At 41.6% G+C, this 12,845-nt stretch overlaps 2 protein-coding genes and 1 non-coding gene across 6 annotated transcripts in view; 1 reads left to right on the forward strand and 2 right to left on the reverse strand.

The window, feature by feature from the left end:
* ELF1 (E74 like ETS transcription factor 1) overlaps nt 1-1,346 on the reverse strand; it is a 106,716-nt gene extending 105,370 nt beyond the window's left edge. The window contains exon 1 of the mRNA XM_077855500.1: nt 1,192-1,346. The gene's annotated coding sequence lies outside the window, so the exon portion shown is untranslated. The remainder of the gene's footprint in view (nt 1-1,191) is intronic.
* TRNAE-UUC (transfer RNA glutamic acid (anticodon UUC)) lies at nt 1,090-1,161 on the reverse strand. The gene has a single exon. It is a non-coding gene; the product is annotated as a tRNA-Glu (tRNA).
* Nucleotides 1,347-1,908: 562 nt separating the features above from the next.
* Nucleotides 1,909-12,845, forward strand: part of WBP4 (WW domain binding protein 4) — a 60,269-nt gene continuing 49,332 nt past the window's right edge. For 3 of the 4 annotated variants that reach the window (XM_077855516.1, XM_077855518.1, XM_077855519.1), the window contains exons 1-5: nt 1,910-2,074; nt 3,170-3,242; nt 5,559-5,621; nt 5,707-5,830; nt 8,949-9,116. In XM_077855516.1, coding sequence (XP_077711642.1) covers nt 2,073-2,074; nt 3,170-3,242; nt 5,559-5,621; nt 5,707-5,830; nt 8,949-9,116 — 430 coding nt within the window. In that variant the 5' untranslated portion in view covers nt 1,910-2,072. Of the gene's footprint in view, nt 2,075-3,169; nt 3,243-5,558; nt 5,622-5,706; nt 5,831-8,948; nt 9,117-12,845 lie in introns of all 4 variants that reach the window. The other variant, XM_077855517.1, reaches the window with a different exon arrangement.

The following is a 12,845-nucleotide window of genomic DNA, read 5'->3' on the forward strand; positions in this document are numbered from 1 at the left end:
CACCCCAAGATTTTCTCTGTCGGCGGACCTCAAAACCTTACACGACACCCCACTCCCACCCCCGCCCCACTTTGGAAAGTTAAATTTCTTCTTTAAAGACGTCTCCTCATAGAGGTGGGTTTTTTTGGTTTTGTTTTTTCCCCTCCTCCGCAGCCTGTGTGCGCGCGTCTGGGTGCGCGCTTTAAAGCGGGGCGGGTGGCTTCAGCCTGGCGCCGCCTGCAGCCTGGGGCGGGACCCTGGGGACCCGGGATCGAGTCCGGCGACGGGCTCCCTGCGTGGAGCCTGCTTCTCCCTCCGCCTGTGTCTCTGCCTCTCTCTCTCTCCCTCATGAATAAATAAATAAATTTTTAAAAATCTAATTTAAAAAAATTTAAAAATAAAAAATTTTAAAAAAAATCTGGAAGGGCGGGGGGGGGGATTCCCTTCCCCAGAGGCCTCCCCAGGCGGCCGCACTCGAGTCTGCGACACCTTTTTTTTTTTTTTTTCTTGGTGCAGCCAGCGCCCCTCAGGTCGGGCTCGGCCGCCGCGGGACAGCCGGGCGCACACGCGGCCGCTCGGGGGTGACCCGGGGCACCGGGACTCTCCGGGCCGCCACGCCGCCGCGCGCCCCGCCACAGGCGGCTTTGTGCCGGGCGGGGTGACCGCGGGGGGGGGGTCCTCCTCCGTAAACAGCCGCTGAAGGAGAACCAGCACTCCGAACCGGGCGCGGGGCGCGGGGCGGGGGGCGAACACCCCCCCCCCCGGCGTCCCTCGGGCGGGTCTGGAAGCCGCGGAGGGTGTGGGCCCCGGGAGGGGGGGCGCCGGGAGGAGATAAGGCGCGGCCAGAGTTAATCATCACCTCGCGAGCGTCTGGAAAAGGGCGACTCGGGGCGGAGGAGCAGCAGCCCCTGGAAAGTGAAACTCCTTCCCCGAGGCTCAGCGCCGCCCGCCCGGCCGGCACGGGTCGTCGAGTCCCTCACTACCACACGAAGGTTTCTTTCTTCTTTTTTTTTTTTTGTTTTTTCACCCACTCCTCACAAGAGCCCAAACTATTGGAAATAAAATTAGTGAATCTTCCCATTCCGTTAAAAAAAAAAAAAAGTTACAACGTTCCCATACCGGGAGTCGAACCCGGGCCGCCTGGGTGAAAACCAGGAATCCTAACCGCTAGACCATATGGGAAGTGCTGGCAGGGACGCGGCCGCGACTCACCTGACAAGCGCACGCGCCCCCGCAGCCTGGGCTCCGCCGCCCCGCGCGCCGCCGCTGCGCCCCTCAGCCGCCGCCGCCGCCGCCGCCGCCCACGCGCTCCGCCAGCGAAGGAACCAGCCCGGCCCGTGCGCGCGGGCGTCGCGGGGGGGGCGGGGCCGCTCCACCGCCTCCGGAAAGTTCTGAGGCGAAGCCCGGCCACTCGCGGCCCCGAAAGCAGCGGCTTCACCTCTCGGTTCCCAGCTCCGCCGACGGCCCCCCGCCCCCGCCCCGGGGCGCCCCGCCGCGCCCCGCCTACAGGTCCGGGCCGCTTCGCCGGCCAAAGTGCGTGCGGACTAGTTGGCAAAAGTTGAGGGCGGCGACGTCTCGGGGAACAGCTGTTTGCGTTCGGGGCGGAGGCGGCGCGCGAGCTCCCTGGCCGCGGGCCAGCGAGCCTAGAAGAACGTGTAGGTTCTGGATCCCGGAGGGAGAGACAGAGAGAGACGGGGCGCGGGGAGGGCAGATGCGGGGACTCGCGGCGGGACGCCCCCCTCCTCCGGCTCAGGTCCCGTCGCGCGTTCGCCCCTGGCCGGTGACCTCAACCCCTTTATACCGCCCCCACCTCCCGGGCGCCCGCAGCCCCGCCCCGTAGGGGGAGGGGCAGGGGACGGGAGGAGAAGCCGAACGCGGATTGAGTCTCCGGGGCACCCGTAGTTGGGAACCGGGGAACCCTGGTCCCGGGCCGCGGAGGGAGGCGTCCGGGCTTGGGCGGCGCGGGTGGGCCTCGCGGCGCGCCGGGCTCCGGGCGGCCCCGCGTGGGGGACACGAGCCGGAGCCGGACCCCCCCCCCCCCGCCGTCCCCCCGGGGAAGGGGCGGCGACGCGCGGGGCGACTGAGCCACGGTCATGTGAGTCGGGTGTCGGGCTCTGAACAACGAGGCGTTGTTGCTCTGGGCGGCCCTTTCTCCGCCGGGTCTCGCCCCATCCATCCCTCCTCCTCCTCCTCCTCCTCCTCCTCCTCCTCCTCCTCCTCCTCCTCCTCCTCCTCCTCCTCCTCCTCCTCCTCCTCCGGGCTGGAGGCGTGACGGAGGTGCTCTTAACTCGCTCGGGACCGGCCGCAGACCGGCAGGGCCGGTTCTCTGGGCGGGTGGACGTGCTGCCCCGCGGAGCGCCCCGGGGGCCTGGAGCGCGCGCGGGCTTGCAGGGGGAGGCGGGCGGTGCGGGCGGAGGGGCCGGACCCCCCCCCGGGCTCCCCCGCTTGCACAGGCGGGGGTCGCAAGCACCCCGTTCCTTGCCGTAGCGCTTGAACCCTGGGGAATTGCGAAACTTTAGGGTCGGAACGCCGCCTTCTCCGCCGGGTAGAAACGGGCGGTCTCGGTTACTTAGCATAGTGCCCCCCCCCCGCCCCGGGTTCTTGCTGGCTGAGAGGTCCCTAGGCTCTTCCAACTCTCCTGCCCTGAGGCCCAAGAACAAATTGCATTAACTGATGGTCTCGGAGGAACCGGTCTGCCCCCAGAGGAGTCTTGTTCTTTGTTCTTTGGGTGGAAATAACTCGGCTGAAAGCAAACTTTTTGCGTTTTTCTTCGGGCCCCCCAGTACGGCAAACCTCCCCCCCAAAATGCCAGAAAGGCATAGAGGAGTCTTTTGCAAGATGTTTTCTTGTTTCTTCACACTGATGACAGTGGCCACTGAGGAAAAAAAACAAAAACAAAAACAAAACAAAGAAACCACTTTTTTTTAAACCATTTTATTTAAGGGAGTTTTATTTTTGTTTTATTTTTTTAAGGGAGTTTTAAATCCCGTGCAGACTTTTTTTTTTCTTTTATAGTGGCAACAGTTTCAGCTTAACTGCTGCAGTGAGATAAATACAACAGGGTAATGTGTGTGATGAGAGGAGAACCGGTAGCAGAGGCTTATGTTCTAGACTCCAAGAGGAGGTGAAAAACACGCCCAGTTTCACCTTCTTAAATTGTGAACTTAAGACCTGTTTTTCCCTTTTTCAGGGCAGACTACTGGAAGTCGCAGCCAAAGAAGTTCTGTGATTACTGCAAGTGTTGGATAGCGGACAATAGGCCTGTATGATAATTCCACTGTTAAAAATACCGTTTTCCTGTGTTTTGTTTTTGTTGTTGTTTTTTGTTTTTTTATCTAAACTCAGTATTTACGAAGCACCTTCATAGACCTTGCTCCTGATTTTTCAAAACATTGAAAGATGTCTCTTTTCATTTCTTGTAGGAAAGCTGTGGGCCTTCTTCCTTTTCATCCTTAAACTAGATTATGATATTAAGACAAATTATTTCTCTGTAGTCCATTAGTCACATTCAGAAAATGGACATTGGGGCAGCCTGCGTGGCTCAGTGGTTTAGCACCGCCTTCAGCCCCGGGGGTATGATCCCGGTCCCGGGATAGTCGCGCTCAGGCTCCCTGCATGTAGCCTGTTTCTCCCTCTGCCTGTGTCTCTGCCTCTCTGTGTGTGTGTCTCTATGAATAAGTAAATAAAATGTTTAAAAAATAAAAGAAAAAGAAAATGGACATTGAGTTCCATATATATCCATAATGATGATGTGTTGTTTGTAAAAGGACCATATACAGAGAAACAAAAGGGCAAAGCCCTTACTATGTAAAAGGAAACATTAGCGTAGTTTATTTTGTATCTTTTCTACCTCAGAGATAATTAAATATATTTGCAGAGCTTTATAGCTATAAATGGTTAAATTTAATAAATAAATGGTTAAATTTTAAAGAACATCTATTTTCCTAGAATATGAAAATAGCAGCTCTGTTACACACCTTATTACTGTATCTCTTAATCTTGATTAAGCTTTTAAGACTTAAAAAGCACCACTAATTTTTTTTTTGCCCCTTTAGGTGCCTGTCGTTATAATGTATACATAGTACATAAACGCTAGGGTATTTTTTAAAGGTACATTCACATCTTTTTTACTTGATAGAAATTCACGCAGAACAGAACAGTAGCTGTGTTTTTAACAATGTCATGTTTCTTTGGTAGAGTAGACATTCATTTACTACTGCCTACAAGAAGTTTAGGGATATTTTTTCCAGGTTTTATTATGGTTTTGGATCTTTTAAATAGTTGCTAAAGTTCTCAGCCGTCTTGTTTAACTTAGGCCATCCTTACACATAAATGCCACAAATCTTGAAATCTATACAAATCGCCGATAATTTCTCTTTCTTTGAGGTACCCTAGCAGCTCAATGAATATTAGGAATCATGAAGAGTAAATAATCCCTTTTAGGATAATCTTTCTTCTCCTTGGATTGCTAATATACATCAATTTAACCTTTAATTAGAAACAAAGTTTGTTTTCAAATGTGCCCTTAATATCCTTTGTGTGGTGTAATTAACTTTAAGAAACCTGATACATGAGAAATAGATGATCCTTTGTTTTACAATGTCTCACTTTAAAGAGGAGTTCATGGTAGTACCTTAGGATAGATTAGCTAAGATTTGATTGACAAAATTTATATTCCAAAGTTTACCAGAAATTTCTTATTGCATACAACCAGACATTTGTAATTTAGGGAGCATTCTTTGCTGTTTTAAATAAGTAATAACATTTACTCACTCCTTTGTCCCATCCAATCACCATCATTCTTTGTAGGTTACTGCTTTTTTCATTTTGTTGTGCATTCTTCATTGTTTTTGATGCATATACAGTTATTATTCCAACATACATAAAATGGTAGGATATCATACACACCACCCTTTACCGTAGTTTGGTGTGTGTTTGTTTTTCTAATTGAACAGTAAGTCTTGGAGCGCTTTCCACATGAGTATATAGGGAACTTTGTTCTCTATTCCAGCAGCCAAATTTTGGTAGATAGTGCCAGATTTTCCTCCATAGGAGATGTACATTTTGTACCATTACTACATTGTATAAAAAATATTTGTTTACAATTTAGAAGGAATTCCTTACTGTCTTTTCTCCCAATTTGGAGGAGTAAAGTTCTAAGCATTATTGTTTATTCTCTATGTCTCTAGAGCATTGCAAATTCTAGGGGCTTACTGGTTTTGACATTTTTTATTGAGAAGTATTTCTTGAGGTGGTTATTTTTTTCCACTCCTCATTTGGTTTCATGTCTTGTTTGAGTCCTGCTTACAATCATATTCACTAGATAAGTCATCAAGGGTACCTTGGGTTTTTCTCCATTTATGTGGTCATCATAGTTTATTTTAAGCACCTGAGGGTATAATAATAAATAACTTGGTTCGGCTCCCTGGCATCATTTAATAAAAAGAACCAATTTGCACTAAAATTATTTTTGTCAGTCGTTTTAATTTCAGTTTTGGTATGTTCTATCCCCATATTTACTTTACTGTGAACATTATGATGTTTATGATGCTTTCCTTGCATTTTCTCTTTTATTCAAGAGCGTTGAATTTCACGAAAGAGGAAAAAATCATAAGGAAAATGTGGCAAAGAGGATTAGTGAGGTAATTTTATTTCTTTCTTTGCCAGTTTTTCTATGTAAATATCAGTCCTTTATCTGACTTTCACTTTTATATGTGTCTTCCATAGATTAAACAGAAAAGTCTGGATAAGGCAAAGGAAGAAGAAAAGGCATCAAAGGAGTTTGCCGCAATGGAGGCAGCTGCCCTGAAAGCATACCAAGAGGATTTGAAAAGGCTTGGCTTGGAGTCAGGTAAAAAAGCAGCCAGCATGTTTTAAAACTAACATCAGAGGTCATGCTCAGTGAGCTTTTATTGTTTCCATAAAGAGGTTATACACTCAGGGTAAACTCTTAGTCCTTTTCCTATGCATCATAGCTGTATTTAGACTGTGGGACTTGGGTCATGCACTTTTATTTTACTTTTAAACTTCATCTTTTTACACCTCCATTCACAACCATACTACCTTGGTGGTTAGCTAGTCCTGATTCTGTCTTAGGTCAGTGTTCATTTCAGACACAGTTGAGTTTTTTAGGTATTTGGCTAAAAGGAGCTATTCATTAAAAAATAGGCCTTGCATTATAACCATGGTTTGCTTTATCCATATGGTTAAAACTATGAATTACGTTTGTTTGTATGATTGAGTTATAGTGAATTAGCCTTTTGTGGACAAATTTACTGATTTCACCGCTGGAAGGTAGATAACTTTTATAATTGGATAAATTCATAGAACACTATGAGTTTAGGATATACAAGTGTTACTTTGATACATTTATGTATTGTAATATGAATGCTACTGTAGCAATATTTACCACTTTACCTAATTACCATATTACTGTCTGTATTACTTATACTGTGCATTAAATCTCTATGGTTTATGTACTGATTGGAAGTTTATACCCTTAAACAGTATCAGCCTTAACTCCTAAGCCCCTGTCCCCTGGAAAAAGTTTTACTTTCTGGTTTTATGAGTTTGACTTTTTTAGATTCCACATACAAGTGACATACTATGCTTGTCTTCTCTTGGTCTGACTTATCTCATTTATAATAATGTTCAGGTTCCATCCACATTGTTGCAAATGGCAAGATATCCTCCTTTCTCATGACTGAATAGTATCCCATTATGTATACGTACTACATCTTTTTTATCCATTCATCTGGTTGATAGGAATTAAGGTTATTTCCATTTCTTGGCTGTTATGAGTAATGCTGTAGTAAGTATGGGAGTACAAATTTCTCTTTGAAATCCTGCTTATATAGCCTATGAGTATATACCCAGAAGTGAAATTGTTGGGTCGTATGGTGGATCTATTTTTAATTTTTTGAGGAATCTTCATATGTTCTCCATAGTGGTTGGGCCAGTTTCCATACACTAACAGTATAAATGGATTCCCTTTTTACCACATGATCACCAGCAAGAAGGTAAATAATTTGAGGGTTTGAAGGTAACTCAGTTCCAGATAAAAGGTACTTATTTAAGTAGATTGTATCTATATCTTTGATGAATTTAGGCTTTAACTCAGAACTTTTCTGTCAGCATTTCTTCCATGACAAATCCATTGTCCTTAAACCAAGCATAGAGCAGTCCCAGTTGACCTTGCATAATAGTTGAGATAGTCAACACGGAATGATATCCTTTACTCTCTAAAAATTTCTTCCGAGTTTTAAGTAGAATAACAAGCTAATTGGCATTGGCCTCATCAAATAAGAACAGTTGTAACCAGACTTTAAAAATATTATTCTGAACATTGTTAGTTAAAAGGAAGCGGTGGGTGCTGTATTTCCATGAGGATAAAGCTATATGTTTAAAGGAGAAAAATGATATAGGTGTTCCTGCAGAATTAAAGAGGAGTAGTTGAAAATTCATCTCATCAATTTTATGGATTGGGAAGTTTCCTTATGTTGCCTTTTAAGCAAATAGATCTTAGCATTTTGTATTTAAATAGGACTTTTATTATTTTTCATAGCCTTCTTTTTTTTTTGCCCTGTTTTCTTAAATAGGATATACATTCCCCTAAGAAGTATAATAATGCATTATAAAGAAAAGACTTTTAGAAACTAACTGCTTTTAAGATTATCCCAGACATCTTTAGAATTTTCTTTTTAAGTTATATAATTCCACGTTATAGTCTATTTGGAGGTGGTTTTATTTTTTCCCTCAATAACATGTCAAATACTTTCTTTAATAATTAAGAATGTATATCATGTTTAGTGGCTAGGAGCACAGACTTTGGAATCCACCAGAATTACCACATGCTAGCTACACAGCCTTCAATTTTCACAAGTACTGAGTAATGTAATGGTGTAAACTGTTTATTATAGTGACCACTAGTAATAAGTATTTAATAAAGTTTAATAAAGGGTATAAAATACCATAACAAAATGCCATAAAAGTGCTATAACTTAATTAACTAATCCCTTCCGGACTAACATTTAGATCGCTTTAGAATATTCACTATTAGAAAGAATACTTCAGCAAGCACCCTTATGCAGGCATGTTTTCACATTTTTCTCTGTAAATTTAATCTGTAGACATGAGATTGCAGAATCAAACTATGAGTATATTTTTTATATTGATAGCTAATACCAAGCTGTCCTGTCGTTGTACTTTTTGTCCATCTTCCAATAGAATAATAGAATGTTGGATTTCTTTGTAAAGAATCTTTGTTATGAGCATTAGCCATGAGCCGTATTTGTTGTAAATATTCATTGTCTTTTTTTTTTTTTTTTTGGTTTTGATTCCATTTCAATTAACATAGTGTTATACTGTTTTATTTTTTGTTTTTATTTTTGCTATACAAAATGTTTGGATTTGTATGTAGTTTTTTCTTTTTTTTGGATTTGTATGTAGTTTAATGTTATTTTCCTGTGTAATTTTTTTTCATATATATTTTTGATCTGAGTTTATATTGATGTCTGAATATGGGAGGGGCCATGGAGTGGGGAATAGCCTTACTTTTTTCCAAATAATTAACCAGTTTATCCAACATCATTTGTTAAATGATCTTCTTTCTAATGAGAAACACCAGGAATCTGCATTTGGATATATTTTCTCTACTCTTTGTTCTGTTTCAGTCATATGTTTGCCTATGCCTGGATCAGTTTTAGTTTTTTTTGTTTTGTTTTGTTTTGTTTTTTGGTACTAGTTGTTGCAGAATAAGTTAACATCTGATAGAACTAGGTTCCCTTTATCACTTCTGTTTTATGATTCTGGATATTTGCATATTTGGTTTTCTAGATGAGCTTTATTATAGTCTGTCAAATTCCCAAAAGAATCATCTTGTCAACCTTTGATTGGAATAACATTATTAATTCTTTATACCAGGAGAAAAAGTTATTGGCACTTTACCTTTCTTATAACTTTTTCTCTAGAAATTTCAGAGCCAAGCATATCACCAGTAACAAGCACTGTCCCACCCACCTCTGCATCAAATCAGCCGAAGGAAAAGAAGAAAAAGAAAAAAGACCCTTCAAAAGGCAGATGGGTAGAAGGCATAACCTCCGAGGGTTACCACTACTATTATGATCTTATCACAGGAGGTAGGTCATTTAGGCATAGAACTAGTAAAAGTGATAACTGTTTATTTTGTTTTAGTTAATATCAGGACATTTAAGCAATGAAAAACTGACTGTATATCTTTGACACAATTGTAAAAAAGTTAGGTGCCCTTTAAAAGATCTTGGGGAACCCTGGGTGGCTCAATGGTTTAGCGCCTGCCTTTGGCCCAGGGCACGATCCTGGAGTCCCGGGATCGAGTCCCGCATCGGGCTCCCAGCATGGAGCCTGCTTATCCCTCTGCCTGTGTCTGTCTGTCTGTCTCTCTATATATATCATAAATAAATTAAAAAAATAAAAGTAAATAAAAGGTCTCTTCTTAAAATGACTCAGCGTCATACTTAGTTAAAGCATTAAGAATGGGTTCCTTATGGGGTGCCTGGATGGCTCAGTCAGTTAAGCCTTCGGCTTGGGTCATGATCCTGGGATTGAGCCCCACAGTTTCGCATCAGGCTCCCTGCTTAATGGGGAGTCTGCTTCTCCTTCTTGCTCTGCCTCCACCCACCCTGCTCATGCTCTCTGTCTCTCTCAGAAATAAAAAATTCTTAAAAAAAAAAAAATAGGTTCCTTACAAATAAGTTAAAGCTTTATATTTTCTCAATAAAATCTTCTAAAAGTATGAGCTATGGAACAGAAAAATAAGGCATTTCAGATCTATTTTATAAATTGCAGGGGGTTATTAAAAGAAAATATTATGTTGGAGAGATTTTCTATCCAAAAGCAAATTGGGAACCAGAACCATTTTCTTTTTTGTGTAGCTATCTTATAGTAAAGAACCCCCTGACTCCTATTTATGTTTTGGATATCACTTTCTAATAAAATACACAATGATGTTTTCCAGTAGGAATATCAAAAGCATCTTTTTGTTTTCCTTTAAAACTAAATGTATCAGGGATTTTTTCATGTAAATTCTGAGATTAGTAAATACATTATTCATTTATGTAGCATCTTGCTTTCCAGAAATAGAAAATTTAAGGTCAGAAGTAAGCATGATACAAAGAGGAACTTTAAAGTGCTATAACAGAGATGTAAGTAAGATTGTTTAGGAACTTAGAATGGTCAGTTATTAATTGTAAATATGTGGGTCTGAGAGATTATCACAGTAATTACTTTTGAACTAATCAATACATTAAGAGGAGAGCATAAAGAATGATGCCATCTTATTCACCATTTGTATCCCTAGCACCAAACACAGTGCCTGGACATTTCATAGATACTTAATTGAAAAAAATTATAGCAGGTTGTTATGAGGGTAAAGCAAGCATTCCAAACAGGTGGAACAATATGAAGCCTTAAAAAGTTTGAATGCTTAGAAAATAGTCATCTGATGGAGGTAAAATACATAGTTCTTTGAAGATGTCATAGCAGAAGGAAGAGGCTGGAAAAATAGATTGGGGCTTTGTCAAAGAGGGTTAGGAGGACGATAGTGCCATTTACTGAGGTATGGAATACAGAGATAGAGTAAATTAAAGTGGGACAATAATGAATTCAGGTTTTGGTATGTTGAAGTTGAGGTACTTCTAGAACATTCATGTGGAAGTTTTCAGTAGCTGATTAGAGCCTGGAATTAGGGAAATAAGTTGAGTCTAGAAATGTAAAATCTTAACTTTATGAGAACACAAGGAGAAAGAAGACAACAAGTATAAAGGGTAGGTAGTACATATATTGAACAAATAGAAGAAAAGCCAGAAAAAAAGTTAAGAATGATCAGAATAATAGGAAATGAGATCAAAGTTAATAATGAAGAAAACCATGGGCTATAAATATTACTATAACTGTTAGGATTTTTAGAATCACAGTCAGTTTTGGACTACAGAGAAATAGTAATCACTCAGTTTGCACTGAGCCTTAAGGGGAGTGCATGTTAGTTTAGCAGTGAATCACAAATGATTATATGCTAAGGATCATAAGTCTCTTTCTCAAATTTGCATAGAAACTATTTATTAATGGGGCACCTGGAAGACTCAGTCAGTTAAGCATCCAATTCTTGATTTCAGCTCAGGTCATGATCTCGGGGTCATAGGATGGAGCCCCACGTTGGGCTCCTGGCTCAGCGTGGAGTCCGCTTGAGATTCTCTTTTTCCCATTCCCTCTGTCCCCTCTCCCACCCTCTCCCAGGCACTCTCTCTTCTTCCCTCTTTCTAAAATAAAAAAAATATTTCTTAAAAAAGATTTTTAAAAGCTCTTAATATGTATTTCTCTCCTCTAATTCCTATTACTTGCTTCCTTTGTTCACTATCCTACTGCATATACCCTTGCTTTCAACAAAACCCTTGGACAGCACAGATGTTAGAGGCACTGACCCTTCCTTACCCCATGCAGTCAAAAATCTGCTTATAACTTTTTAAAAAAATATAGTTGACATACAGTGTTATAGTAGTTTCAGGTGTACAATACAGTGATGTGACAATTCTGTACATTAATCCCTGCTCACAGATGTAATCACCATACAGTGTTATTGCAGTTGTATTGACTTTACTGTCCTTTTCTTTATCTCCATGGCTTATTTATTTTATAACTAGAAGTTTGAAACTGTTTATCCCCTTCACCTATTTCACCTGTCCCCCTATCCACCTCCCTTCTGGCAACTACCAGTTCTTAATATTTAAGAGTCTGGTTTTTTTGTTTTGTTTTTTAGACTATACATGTAAGTGAAATCATTTGGCATTTGTCTTTCTCTGTTTGATCTTATCACTTAGCATTGAATCTCTAGGTTCATTCATGCTGTCAGAAATGGCAAGATTTTCTTTTTCATGGCTGAGTAATTGTGTGTGTGAGAGAGAGAGATTGGGAGAGAGAGAGAGAGAGAGAGAAATATATGTATCTCACATTTTTATCCATCTATCAATGAGCACTTGGGTTGCTTCTGTATTATATATTATAAATTATGCTGCAATAAACAGGGGTGAATTTATCTTTTTCAAGTTAGTGTTTTCATTTTCTTTGAGTATATGCCCATAGCAAAATTACGGGATCATATGGTACTTTATATCTTGACTCCCTAAAAACTTAACTACTAATAGCCTACTGTTGATTGGAAGTCTTACAGATAACATAAACAGTTGTTTGACACATATTTTGTGTGTTGCATGTATTATATTACTATATTTTCATAGTAATACCTTTTTCTTAATTTCTTGGGTATTTCTAGACCACATGGTTCATCTGTGAGTTTTTTCAAACTCACAGATCTCTAAAAAAAATTTCCAATAGATCTATTGAAAAAAATCTGCTTATAGGTGGACTTACACAGTCCAAACCCATGTTGTTCAAGGATCAGCCGTCCTTGTTTTTAATTCTTGGATCCTTTATCTTCTCTTGAGTCATTCATTCTATTTCTCACTCTCCCCTCCCCAAGATGTCAAGTAGTCATTTCATTCCTTCAAAACTTATCAAGCCTGAGGTACCAGGCTAGCTCAGTCGTAAAAGCACATGCCTCTTAGTCTTGGGGTCATGAGTTTGAACCCCATGTTGGGTGTAGAGATTACCAAAAAATAAATAAGTAAATAACTTTTAAAAACTTTTCAAGCCTGGGGAGCACATGGATGGCTCAGTCAGTTGAGTATTGGATTCTTGGTTTTGGCAAAGGTCATCATCCCATGAGTCATGGGATCAGGATCAAGCCCCATGCCGGGCTACACTCTCCCTGGTATGTCTGCTTAGGGTTCTCTCCCTATGCCTTGACCCTGGGATATATATTGTTTCTTTTTTTT

Source organism: Canis aureus, chromosome 17, assembly GCF_053574225.1.
Source record: "Canis aureus isolate CA01 chromosome 17, VMU_Caureus_v.1.0, whole genome shotgun sequence".
NCBI lineage: Eukaryota > Metazoa > Chordata > Mammalia > Carnivora > Canidae > Canis > Canis aureus.